The sequence below is a fragment of the Ischnura elegans genome, chromosome 7 (genome assembly GCF_921293095.1).
Source record: "Ischnura elegans chromosome 7, ioIscEleg1.1, whole genome shotgun sequence".
Taxonomy (NCBI): Eukaryota; Metazoa; Arthropoda; class Insecta; order Odonata; family Coenagrionidae; genus Ischnura; species Ischnura elegans.
Window position 1 is genome coordinate 58489834 of NC_060252.1, and position 14187 is coordinate 58504020.

Consider the following 14187-nt stretch of genomic DNA (forward strand, 5'->3'; position numbering starts at 1 on the left):
AAATAGAGTTAACAGCATTAAATTTCAGTGTGATCGCATACAAATGTTGATTTTTCAAATGCATGTCCTCTCCACCACTTCATAATAATAATTAAAGTTTTATTAGCCAAAATAAACAACACAGGGTAGTAAATGGTATAGTCTTTGTCAATACAATACGTTGATGGATAACATTGAAAAGTATATCAGGTAACATTCTCATGAAAGAAATGGACATTTTCAAAGTCAATTAGTCACAGGATAGAATTTCAGGTACAGGCAATGCTCATTGAAAAAGTTTATATCAAAAACCGAAGCCAACCAGAAAAGTTTTTAAAAAATCAGAACCCAGAAAAAATTTACAGAATGATTAAAAAAGTAAAATACAGCACATAAAATCATTCTTTGCCTGAGAAGATTGTTTAGCAAAAAATGAAAATATCCATAGCAAAGGAACAGCATCTCCACTTCCCAATGGTAAGTACATACTGCAAGAGCCACACCCTAATCACTGCAATACATATTTGCCAACCGCCAGTCCTGAACCCATCTCCCCCTCCCTCAAGAAGAAAGCAGACCAGTGAAGCCCCACTCATATCATTTTTCCCATTTCATAATTTCACTATATTGGATTGTGCTTTGGGAAATTCAGTCAAAAAATATTTCTATTTAAAAAAAATCGTCGCATTGAACTCTCCTTGAGGTTCTTAAAATTTTCATCTTTTACCCTTGATACGACCAGAATAGGATGAGCATTGAATTTTGAAAATATAATGGTAAATTATAATTAAGTTTTAAATGTGAACAAATTAAGTCAATACATGATATAGATATGAAACCTATGTTCAAGTTAGTGAGGCATTCTCTTTGACGCTGGCTTCATTTTATCAGCACTCATAGGCATTAAAACTTACGGAAAAATATATCAACCACTTGGACAAGAAGGTATTTCTATTTTGTGTGCTTTAGAACCATCTCCATCTACTGTGTGTGCTCAGTGTGTAAGGTGAGGATACATATTTTAGATTATTTAATACTCTCAGCTTAATCAGATAATCAACTCACACTAATATGAAGCCATTGGGTAGCAGCATTCATCAGTATACTTTGAAAAGGAACAAAGTAGTCATCTGCATATTTATAAATAATGGATCCAGTTTCATATATCCTCTCACCATCTAACCCTGAAATAATAACATGAATTTAAAATAGGGTGTAATTTTAATTACACAACAACTCTGGCCAGGAGAACCATAATTTCTCAGGCTATGGAGAGCACCTATGCTATAAACTTCTTACCCATTTCGAAAGAATTTGCCACAGCTATAAAGTGCTCTCTTTTTCTTTTGTTGGCTGAACTGAAAAACTTGATATCCATTGCACCATGAGTCCTTATTTTTTGATGGGATACAAAGCGGTCCTCATTCAAGTTATACTTAAAAATTTCAGAGTCTATATCAGTTTCATCTGCAAATATGTTGTGAGTAATCAGCATAAGGTAGGAGTGGATTGTGGTATAGAGTAAAAAAGAGTAAAGAAACAGCTTTACCGTGGTTATTCATGTGATTTGCCACAGCCAAGTACATTGTACTCCCTATTTTAAAAGGTGTGACACATCTGGCATTGTAAGTTTTGATGGTTGTGATCAAGTCAAAATGTTCTCCCAACCACCTGAAAATTATACTTTCAGCTTCATAACTAATATGGGTTGACTGATTGACCTGAGAAATTGCTACGGCCATATATACTTCATTTAAGTCTTCCCTAGAAATGAAAAAGAATAGTGACAACATAACTTCTAAATACTAAAAAAGCAGTGACTAATTTGCATGGCATACATACCAAATAGAGATATCAGAGGGGTACTTTGTATTCAAAGTTTGTACATTTTCCAGTTTTCTGTCAACAAGCCTGTAAACAACAGAGCCTTCTAGAGGTCTTCCACTGGATCCAGCATCATATTCAGCACATACAATATGTGGAACACCTTTAATGTGAAAACTTTCTATGTCAACACCTCCCATGACTGAAGCCTTATCCAAAAATTTGAACCTACCACCCTAAAATAAAAGATTATCAACCATTAACATTTATAATAAGTACACTCATGTAGACTAGGCATCCAATGAAGTAATGATAATTTGTCTTGCTAACATAGAAGTAGGTGGAGTGGGAAATGAATAATTATGTGCAAAATTAAAACCATACAACCTCATTGGTCCTAGCTACATTTCATGCCTGACAACTTTTTACTACAACAACACATTTAGTTTGGGGTTTCCCCTCTATCAATAATTAAAAATGGCCAACAGTTCTTCTCTTCTGCAGTAGATCTTGTGAGGGTTAACTATTAGTCATTACCCCTGACGAGGTCTCCAGCAGAGAATAAATGTTGGTCATTTAAAATCATTGACGTGGGGAAACCAATAAGTAACTCTTTAGACATATGGACTCCAGTTGCAAAAAGTTTCAATATTTTGTCTCTGCAACACTGCTGATTAGATGAGCTAATTCCAATTTTAAAAAATGAAGAAAGAGTAGCTAACTGTAGGAATTACATGCTAACCAAACAATGACCACACTAAATTTGAACCCAAGACCAGAAAATTAAAAGGAAAACAAAATATTTCTTCATGTTGTGAGGATGAACCCCCATTCCTGCTGGTCTTCACCGATTTTGGTACACAAGTACTCATGCTCATTTTTTTCTAAAGATAAACTTTCAAATTTCTCAACGTTAGGGGCCTATTGATGAATAGGGAATTGAAATTTGTTGATTTTTATCTTCAAAAAGTCTTGATGAAGTAAGATACCCTCCCTTCACTTGACTGTAAACCTGAAATTTTCTCAAAGTATGTACCGTATTTGTCTGAATAAAGTCCCCCCTTTTGTTCCCAAATGCCTATGGTAAAAGTAAAGAGGGGACTATTTTGAAACCCATTTTTATTTTATTTTTCCCGAAACTCAAGCATCCAAAGTAGGGGAGGGGGGGGACTATATTCAGAGGGTGACTATACTCGGAGAAATACGGTAATACATTTAATAACTAAAGAAGACCTAAATATTAATAGTAATTTAGATAGATATTATCAATGAGGTATAAAATTGAAACATTACAACAAATTAGGTAATTCATCTCACGAGTTAAGTACATACTACAAATTATAGCTTACTTATTAAGAGGAAAAGGATATGGTAATAAAAGAAGAAAATAAAGTCAAAAGAAAATAGAGGTAAGTAAATACATTGGTAGGTGGGTTTAAGGAAGTCTAGGGTATTGACAAATTTCATCAGTTTAACACACTCAGCATTGAGCACGTTAAATGATGTGGTCCCGTCCAAGCCAAGATACAGAGCACGTCAATTGACATGCTCTGCCGGTTGGGCCGGGAGCCCTTTCTCTGCCTCCATACATGACTAATATCCACTTCCAAGACTTCCGGTCATGTGCATGGCCTTCAGCAAGCTTCCCTCTTTTGACCGTGTGTGCTGTTTGTAAATATATAGCAGTATTTGAACGAAAGTTAAGGTGCGAAAACTTCTATCTATTTTTCTTTCATATTTTATTGGCCGATTCTGATGACTTTCATGAAAATTGAGCCCGCATTGAATATGTTAACAAACTATTTTAAAATATAATGGATGATTGCCTAAGAGCCACTCAGCCATATATCACATCTCAGACATTGTTGAGATGTGTAGCATACCACCAAGGCACCACCGAAAGTAATAAACTGTTCCTTTTTAAACACCGACCTTAATGCTTCTCACATGAGATCATTACCCATTCTTCTTAGCTAACTAAAAGTCATTATAATCAAAGCAGATAGTATAAATCTTACCTCCAATTTGAATACAACCATTTTATTAGTCTTTCCAAGGTCTGGATCTTCCTCAAACAATATCAAGGTAGCAGCATACAATTCACGTACACCATTATCATTCAATAAATAAAAAAGAGTGATATCTTGAGGATATTGAGCAGTTGTATCATATAGCTCCTCAATTCTTGTTAAAGCATTGACACCTGAAAAACAATTCAGACAGTATTATGAAAGTGAAAAATATCTGGTTGATCCAAAGTATTTCCGTTAAATAACAATTTTTTCAAATTTCCCTAACAACATACATACGTTGCTTTCCATCCTCTCCCTCCCAACGGATGAAATAATTTCTTTATGTATTTTTTTTCTGTCATGGCTCCTTCAAACAGAAGGTTTCAGAGCTTAAAGCCTTGTTTGCTGGTCCAGTGGATAGGTTTCCACAGGTACGTGCTTCTATTGTTTCCAAGTTTTTGTCTCCAGCAAGTCAGATATTACAATGAGGCACCCTGAATCCATGCTTCACAGAGAACATAACTTTTACTGAATAATTGCATTTTCCTTCACCTGCTGACTCTTTTCCACTCTTAAAAACATACTTCCTCATATCTGTCGACAATAGCACAAATAGTTACTCTTACAGCAATTTCATTGCCTAGCCAGAAATTGCTACATGCACTATTGATGTGATGTAGAGAGGATTAGACTTGACTGAGCGGAACTTGACCCCGTTGCACGGGCCGAGGGCTTGGAGCATTGTGTAGCAAACGGTAGACTGACATGAGGACATGAGTAACGGAAGAAATTTGAAATACATTCTCTTTATCACCGATTGAAAAAATGACTCTAGGATTGTAACGAAGAATGTACTTTAAAATGAAGATCTCTTCTAAATAATTGAAGACTCTGCTATGCATAACATTGTGCCGACAACTTGCCGCGCAAATGTCACGTCACAGAGATGGGCAGTAGACAATGGAGGAGCAGAAATGGGGAGAGAATGTTTGCTTTGTTGTGGCCCATGCAAAGAAGCCATTTCTCTACTGACAAGACCTTCCTCCATCAATTGCTCCCAATATATCAATGGATATTTGCTCAGACGGAGCACTCGTGTGGCAACGAGCATTGACAGAGTTGATTCCATAGATTGCAGACTGCATTGAAATATATGAAACACAGCAAACATGGATCATGATGTACTATTAATGCATTTAAAATGTTGTATTTATTTTATTTTTTTACTACTAACATTTAAGGCTTGGTATTCTGCAATATATTCATATAAATAAGTTGTGTGCACTCTTTAAATTTGGCTGTTTTGCAAAACAGCTTAACCCTTTCGAGACTGCGGAGTTTTCGTCTTAGCTTGACTGCTGTACCGAGCCCCAAGAGACTCTTCTTTCTCGTGGTACGGAGCATTTTTGGAGGGCATTCGTTAAGAAGTGTCTCGCTGAACCTTTTTCGACCCCTTCACGGTGGGACTCCGCATTATCTCGGACTCCGAGAGTAGTTGTGCTCCCTCCTTTCCGGGTTTACCAGCATACCTGCGGCATTGGTTCGCGGTCAACTTATGTGTATTGCTTATATGTATTTAGCAAATGGATAATTGTTACTTGCACGTAAATTACAGACATAGAATATAATTCCTCATTTTTATCTGAGCATTGTCAAATTTTAAACGAAGTTCTAAGGCCATTATCAAAGCATTTAACGCAGCAACAATTTCCATGTTGATGTTTATACATAACTCGAGATATAAGTTAATATTTGTCGTAGAATTTCGTTTAAAAATTCTAAACGCTGCTCAAAAGACAAACAATTCAATTCTTAGTTTATATTTCTTGAGAAATGAACAAATATTTATTTCGAAAATTGACTCTATAAACAATTGTATGACCGCTGTCCCTTACCGCTGAGAGGGGTTATAAAAGACGAAGGGTCCGGGTACCTGCTCCCGGATTCGGAGGGTTAATCCTAAACCCCGAAGCGTTGGGTCCCGAGACAAAGGCGACCTAAACCCACGACCGTCCTGAAACGGGGAGAGCTAGAAAACGTATATATACGGGTTTCGTTTTCTTGACCGGGAAAATCTCACACGTATATATACGCCCGTGGTCTCCCGGGTCAGGAAACGTCCACACGTATATATACGTGTACGGTAGGGAAAAGGTTAAGGATACATTATAACAGTTTCATATGACAATTAGAAACAATTACTTTCATATAAATCATTAATTATTTGTAAATAAAACATTAATTATTTAAAGTCCATCTCATTTTGTAGTTACACATAAAATTCCATCTTATAAAATATTGCAGACCCCCTAATTATTCCAGTTACCAACACGTGTTACATGTTACCAACACTGTACAGCACCAGAAATCTGGCAAAATCCCAAATCAAGCATCACCCAAGATGAGAAGAGTGCACATAACTTATTTATACGTATATATAGCATAATATCAAGCATTAAATTTTAGTAGTCAAAAAACAAAGTAAATAAAACATTTTTAATGCATAATAAGTCACTCGTGATCCAAGTTTGCTGTGTTTCATATATTTCAATGATCTGTCTGCTATCTGATGGCATCAGATTCAGGGTGCTCAATGGTAAATGAATACACCTGATAATGGAGATCTTGCTCCAACGGTTACCAATTAGAGTGACCTTTACAACAGCTTTTTCACAAATTAAGCTTTAAAAATAATTTACCGGCATCACCACATAGTTAAAATCCTATTACTTTTTACTACCTACAAATGATAAGTGAAGCAATTAAGTTATTTTCATGAGCAAGGTTTCTAATAAAGATTATCATTATTGCACACGAGATAGATCAATTTCAATAATGACATGAAAAAAGTCGAAATAATTTCGCAAAAGTGCGATTAAATGGTTGAGAATGATGTAATATACAATTTGAAAAAAAAAATCTTTCCAAAGTGTGCCACAAATTTTCGAATAAAAAACATTCAAGCATGAAATCCACAAAAAAACAAGTCCATTTCATGTTATAAATCAACTATTAAACTAATATATATCGTAAAAGATTATTAATAAAATTATTGCTTAAATCGAATATCGATGGAGTGTCAAACGTAAATTTGAATTAAGCGCTATAATGCTATTCGCTCTTCATTTGTTATAGTCCTCAAAAACATAAACACACATCAATTAAAATTGTTATTTGATACCGCTATTTATGTTATATAGCCACGTGAAGTGAATAAGCTGAATTAAAGCAGTGTTTTTCCACATGGATTTTGCTATTTCCAATTTGAGAGATAAGTCCGCTGAAATCTTCTGCGCATACAGCATCTACTGCGAACGTTGACAACAAACGCACGTGAGCAGAAGAGTGCACAGTAAATCATACACTATTTCCTTTTTTAAATGAATCTGCGATGTCTCTTTCGAAGGAGAATGTTGCCCAAAAGGAAAGCGAATCATGCGTTAGTTTCAATGAGATCGAAGATCAAGCAATTATTTCCGTGGATAGAAGCGAATTAGAAGAAATGCTACGACAACAACTGGCAGAATATGAAATGCTTCAGTCCATGTTTTCTAACGCTGGAGAAATGTGCATGGACGATTACAGTGTCATCGCAGATATAAATGAGTTTTTAGATGGACACTGCTCATCATTCCCTCAGTGCCTAGATTTTACTGTCAATTTGTACTTGGAAAAGGTAAGAATGCTAAATATTACATCTATTTATTATGTATTGGAGAAAGCTGACAGCTCGTTCAATTTCAGATCAAATTAGAGGTATGCATAACCCTGCCCCACGAATACCCTGCCGTCGAGCCTGATATTTATGTTCGAAGTGATAAGTTGAGTCGTGATCAACAGCATAACTTAAATAAGGATTTAGAAGAATTCGTCAAAACATTAGACCGAGGTGAGACATGTCTCTTGCAGGCTATCTCATGGCTTCAAGAGAATTACGAGAATTATGTCGAAGTGAACGAAGCAGTTGTACCAGCACAGAGTACAGACAGTGAAGATAAACAATTTGCTCGATTCTGGATATACTCTCATCATATATTCAGTAAAGTAAAACGAAGAGAGATTCTAGGCTTAGCAAGCGAATACGACATCACTGGGTTCTGTCTTCCTGGCAGGCCGGGAATAATTTGCATTGAGGGCTTATCACGAAACTGCGAAGAATGGTGGCTAAAAGTAGGCATATGATCCATCTTTATCGTTGTTAAACATATCCAAGGCATGCATAAAAATCTGCTGCGCAGAATATAATTTATCTCATTATGTATTTCAGATTAAACATATGAACTGGAAAAAGATAATGTGCCGGAAGAAAGAGATAGAACCAATCAGCAATCAAGAGGAGTGCAATGCATTGCGAAAATTTTCTTCTTTTGAAGAAGTGTCTTTCATGGGAGATAAGAACAGTTCCAAAGGAAGAAATGGCCACATGGATATGGGGGCCCTCCTTCGTTACTTAGATAACCACCAGTGTGCTCATGCTTTTCGTGACTATTTTGGGATTGATGGGAAACTATGTGACACTGCTGCCTCTCACTGATCTCATGACCAACTACGTGAAGATTTTTATATACACATTTTGTGTCTTTGCTGATTAATGTCACAGATATTTTTTTGATCATCATGTTTTTTTTGCGTGGAAATGCATTTGTAATATTATCCTTCAAACTGAATCTAGTGAATCACTGCCAAGTATGACATGGGCATAGTGTTCTCATGGTAGTATTAAGTTATTACTTCTGTTACTGATGCCTTTCACTATGGGTTTTTGCATCTGAATAATATTTTGTAACGTACTGAAAAATAATCACTGAATCAACAGCAGAGTATTCAATACATGATTACCTACATTTTCTAAACTTAATATTTCTAAACGTTAAGTAGATAAATTCATAGTATTTAATAGTTTTCCAGTGTATGGCTAAAAATTTTCATGAAGCTTCATATAGAATGGCTGCAATAAATTGACCAGCTGTTCAACCCTTACCTGCTGGTGCCTAGGAGAGGATAACGTTTTCTGTGCTATGAGTAGCATCAGAATATTTGAAACTTCTCTGTACAGAGCTCTTTTTTGGGATGGAGTTACCCTGGTTTTCTTGTCCGTCCGATTTGGGACCCAACTCAACAGCGTGCCCAGCCATTACCCAAGCCACTGGACTAGATCCTTGAACCATGTCTTAGCATGAGTCCACAATCAACTTATTGGGTTACCAGTGTTTTTTTAAACCAAATATTGCATTTGATTTTCAATAATTTACTCCTCCAGAATTACTAACATTTTTTTAAGCATTGTGGAATTATAAATGGATTTCTAGTGTTGATAACAACAAAGTTAGTGAACACAAGATACTATAAGTCCAGAAGACAGTTACTTGTAACCCTAAAATTTTGTTTTGAAACTATTTATGCACAGAACAAACGAAGAATTCATTTCAAAGTGTAAATAATTGTGGAATGCAACAAAATGTATCATTACAAAAACCACTGACAATATAACCACTTCACAATGGATTCCTTAAGTGTTGATCATCATAAATGAGTAGAAGGGTCGGGCTTAATTGCCGAGGAGTAGTATAAAGGTCTCTCTAAGCTGGGTCTCAGGCTACTATACATGATTTTTACTTACAGGTCTGTTTTACTGACTTTTTTTGTCCTGAAGGTATCAAGTGCATAAGGCGATAGAAAGCCTGTCGGAGTAACGCTCCAGGGAAATATACCTTACACAGCAATTGGGTTGGTAACTTCCCTTATTTAAGACATAGTCCACACACTTCTTTTACAAAAAAAAAAACACCAACGGGTTTAATGTCTCAAGTGACAATGCTGTATATTAAGTACCTTTCACTCGGCTCTGATCGGTGACTAGGCAACCTCTGAAAAAACTGCCACTGCCAGGATTTGAACCTGGGCTCATGGGTTGGCCAGCCAAAACACTAGCCACTGCATCAACCCACTCTCTCAGAAATTTTTCAATTGAACGAGAACATGATGACCAAAGCTAAGTTATTACTAATTAATGCCTAGCAGCACTGTGTGGACCTTGGTGGTAATATATTTTAAAGCGTATATTATTTATGATTTTTGTTGATATTTCCTCCTGAATTTGTGAACAAAATCAAAAATTATGATTTTAAGTATATGGTATGAGAAAGTTCATATCTTAAAACAGTAATTGAAGCATGCACGGTTGTTTAAATTTATAAAATTTGCAGTCTACAAAAATGTATCAATTTTTGGTGTAGCCCTAGAAGTTATTGTTACACACCGTAATTCCACAATAACCCTTTGTTGCAACTCTGGTTTCAGTACTGCCTTGAAATTATTATCCTTTATGAGCAAATTAATTCTAGTTCCATGCCTTCTCATCTTTGATTCTTATCCCTAAAATTATCAGAGGATCAGTACTTATGTACACGAGCTAATCATGAAAAACAACATCTAAGATGCAAGATTTGAAATAAGGGGATCATGAAGAGATCACCCATCCAGATTAGAAAGGCTTCAATGTTGGCCAGGTATGAAGGCAATACTATTTCCAATGAAGTATTAAAAATTTTAAAGCTTTTTACATCATACAGAGCACATTTCATTTTATTGGAATCAAATCATCCCAAATTTAATTTTAGCACGTAAAGTAGGAAAATCATCTAATTTCAACTGGTAGTGCTTATGTAATTACATATCATACGGTTAGGTTTCTAAAAAGTACTATCGTTTTCTTTATATGTAGACACCCATGAGCCCCACTCCACTGATGGGGTCGGGTTGGTAAAAACTTCGAATGTTGGCACATGAAACAACCTGCATCCTTTGCCTTCATGACGAAGATGGCCGCGGACAAAACCGGGCTACTGAAGCTGTAGTCAAACTCCAGGGGCAATTGGCCCAGTGGAATTAATATTAGCGGATGGCATGCACTGAGGAAAATCATGTCCATGCACCTGTTGAGGCAGCTGAGTGTTTTCTTTCCTGCTCCATGGCATGGTTTTTTCTCTTTAGATTCTTATTTGGATTCGCTGTTTATGTCTCATGAATACCAATGGATATGTCTTTTCCGTACAAGGTAGTGATGGTAAAGTTCTGGTGGGGTTAGAGTCCGAAGTTATGAAATTATTTAATTTTTTTCATTTCATGAGTTTCTCTAGTACATTCTATCCACTAATCTTAATTCCGATTGGGAATATTCCCCTGGAGTTAGATTGAGTTTCGGTAACTCAGTTGCATCAGTGTCCGTCCTTGTTGGCTATTGGTGCCATGAAGGCAAAGGATGCAGGTTGCTTCATACGCCAACCTTCCAAGTTTTTACCGCCCCAGCATCATCAGTTAAGGGGGACTCGTGGGTGTCTACATATTATTGAAAACCATAGTACATAGCCATCAGCGTATGTGCTACATAATTCATTTCCTAGTGTCAAATATTTTTTGCAAGGAAAATTAGGTGTGCGAGTGTATGTCATTCCAGCGAGCTTAGAAGAAAACAGGAAGTTTGAGGGTTTTAAAAACCTGAAACCACATGGATGAGCCACCACTGCCTAGAGTATGTCAAACCAGAAGAGACAGAACTAAAAATGGCAATCAAGTACGGCTGACTTGAATTATAATGCTGAATTTCAATTGTAGATGCTATTTTCAAGCTACATATGAATAAAATCCATTCAGTGAGCTTGACCCTGAATTCAATTATGTAGTTGAATTTCAACTAACTTGTTTCTATCAAACAAATACATCTAATTATTTAAAAAATATTGTCAATTCTTTGAAGCAGAGAGTTTATATCTGAATTAATCAAATACAAAAATTACTAGTACAGTGAGATTTCAGATCACTGGAAATGCAAGTCAAGTAACAACTATCCAGAGAGTGAAATTGTTCATTTGAAAAAGTTTTTCCTATCTCACGCTAAATGTGTTCTAAGTTGAGGAAAATACTTAAGGAAACCTACCTTGGTAGTCTCTTGTTATGGTGAGTTGCTCATCAGTTCCCCTTTTTCCTAAAGTGTGCTCATCCAAGTTGTGGATTTCTTTTATTTTTCCAACATATTTTTTCATGACCTCTTCAGCTCTATCAACCCACTCCTTAGTAAAAGCATCTGAAAGCCAAATGAAAAAAGATTATTGTCAGAACAGCATACATTTACTAAGTTTTACTCAGCAGGTCAAGAACATTTACTCTTAGGCAAGTGGTTACTTTAACCTTACTAAATGCGCACGAAGCATCCACACAAATGCATTATCAATTCATGTCCTATGAATTGATTTATAATCAAATTACGAGGGAAAGACCAGAGATTACATTTAATTCACAATGTGACACCCCCAAAGCAGGATCCTCTCATAAGAGGATCTCACCCTGCAGTTGATTAACCTCACTATAGTGAGAGGTGCCCATCATTAACAAACTGACCCATTACACCGAGTGAGAATTTTACACGCCAGTAGCAGAGTGAGGGGTTGGCACTATCCTCCCTTATCCAAAATCTGGCCATAGGGTTGAATCACTGAATAAATGATGGGGCATCGGGTGCATAATGTCAAGTAAATTCACCATACATCAAATAGAAGTCCCTTTCAACGTTTGAGGAGGTAACTGTGATAAAATTATACACACAAAAGAGCTATGACAAAAGGATTTAACAACAGATGATTAGAATATATCACTCAATGGATCCCAAAAAAATAACTGTAGACGGGGAAGAAAGGTTTAATATCAGCCATGAATGCCCAAATGCAAAACGTGCACCTCTACTAATAACACAATGAACAAGCTGCATTAATCTCGACCACACAGTCCCAACTTCAATCGCAGAATTAAAATCGGCGAATAGAAAGCTTGTCCGTTTATTGCATATTGATATGGTCATTCTAGAATACTATACAAGTTCACAGATAGCTAATCCTCAGTACCTACCGGGAGAGTTGAAGTCCACTTCACGGGAAAAAGCCTTCTCCAGAAAATCTGCGCTGGCTTCTAGAATATCGCCCATTCGATCGCAGAACACATTGTGACAACAAACAAAGGCTAAAATTAAGACTGGGGCCAAAGTAGAGAAGCCCATTTTAATGCTGAAAAGGAGTGCACATGAAATTAATAAAATCTCAAGCCTAAAACATACGATAAAATATTTTAATTCCACAAAATCATACGCATTCTAAATTCCTAAAGCACGAAAGAAGATATTCACTGTTGAGAATATTCAATAGGCCGTTTAGACCCATGAGTTCATTCTATAGCAAAACGGTTGACAAGTAATTACATTATGGCTTCGCGAATCGAATTACGATATATTTTTAGAGATATGATGACAGTGTATTGAAGCACGAAGTTCAGTAGAGTAAGACTAACTTTGTAGCGAGGAAAGGCTGATATATTTTCAATGGAGAAACTGGTAAAAAGTCAAGAGGATGACATGGTTACACTCACCACTATAATGAGCTCCTCACAATTCACGAATTGTACTTCACAAAACCAGTTGCATCTTAATACGAATTGAACTCCACTTGCTTCCGCGCACAAGATTTAAGGATGCAACAGGTGGCGCCACCAGCTTATTCGGAGAGAACCGAGAGAACCAATTTATTCAACTGATTCTTTCTGCGTGACTTTCTCGAAAATAGACTTAATTTTGACGCTTAATTTCCTTTTTAAATAGCTATAAACTTTAAAGGATACGAGAATAGCATAAAGAAATTGGCATCGAATGAAAAATGAGAGACAAAAAAACATCGAAATTAATGGCGTTACGTTTGAAAATAAGTTTTGGAGAAGAGTGTCTGTTTTTCGAAATTAGTTCCAAGTCTGATAATGTTAAGATCCTTTACACGGCAAGAAATACTGTATTCGTAAATTAGGAATAAAAATTAAGTCTCGTGATCGCTACCTCTTCATAGGTACTTCCTGTGCTTAGATGTAGTGTACACAGTCAGGGTTTAGTGGAAAGTGTAGAGATTTCCCTTGCGAGTGTTCATGCCGATGGGATCCCCCAAGGAGGATAGATTTACAACCTCCTTGGATCCCCCCATTAGCATGAACACTATCGCAAAATCCAAGTGACTATTATAGAGGCTCTATTTATAAATTCTTTTAGTCTTTAGGTTAGAATGTGATATTAAAAATAGTGCTTTGAGTTCTGTTGCAGATATTTTTGATATATTTATTCATGTTGTGAAAAACGCTGCATTAGATGAATATTGCCCCACAGTTGTACAGGACTTCTGTATTGCGTGAATATTAGTTAGGTTGAAAAATCAGTCTGTATATGTTCAAAGATATATGTTTGCAAAATATTAAAGATTTTCTTTTAAAAATTGTTCGAGTGCTTTTCATGAAATTTATTAAAAGAAAACATTTCTCGATTTTGGGCGAGTCATTATTTATGATT

The 14187-nt window shown here is 36.2% G+C and overlaps 2 protein-coding genes across 2 annotated transcripts in view; one reads left to right on the forward strand and one right to left on the reverse strand.

Moving 5' to 3' along the window:
- LOC124162007 overlaps positions 1-13219 on the reverse strand; it is a 53446-nt gene extending 40227 nt beyond the window's left edge. The window contains exons 1-8 of the mRNA XM_046538327.1: positions 13152-13219; positions 12717-12871; positions 11752-11898; positions 3822-4006; positions 1822-2039; positions 1529-1743; positions 1279-1446; positions 1045-1163 (exon numbers count right to left, since the gene is read on the reverse strand). Of these exons, the coding sequence (XP_046394283.1) occupies positions 1045-1163; positions 1279-1446; positions 1529-1743; positions 1822-2039; positions 3822-4006; positions 11752-11898; positions 12717-12864 (1200 nt within the window). The 5' untranslated portion in view covers positions 12865-12871; positions 13152-13219. The remainder of the gene's footprint in view (positions 1-1044; positions 1164-1278; positions 1447-1528; positions 1744-1821; positions 2040-3821; positions 4007-11751; positions 11899-12716; positions 12872-13151) is intronic.
- LOC124162008 (RWD domain-containing protein 2A) lies at positions 6947-8631 on the forward strand. The gene is made up of 3 exons (XM_046538329.1): positions 6947-7491; positions 7560-7985; positions 8083-8631. Exons 1-3 carry the CDS (start codon positions 7207-7209, stop codon positions 8347-8349), a joined length of 978 nt encoding a protein of 325 aa, XP_046394285.1. The 5' UTR covers positions 6947-7206; the 3' UTR covers positions 8350-8631.
- Positions 13220-14187: the final 968 nt, after the last annotated feature.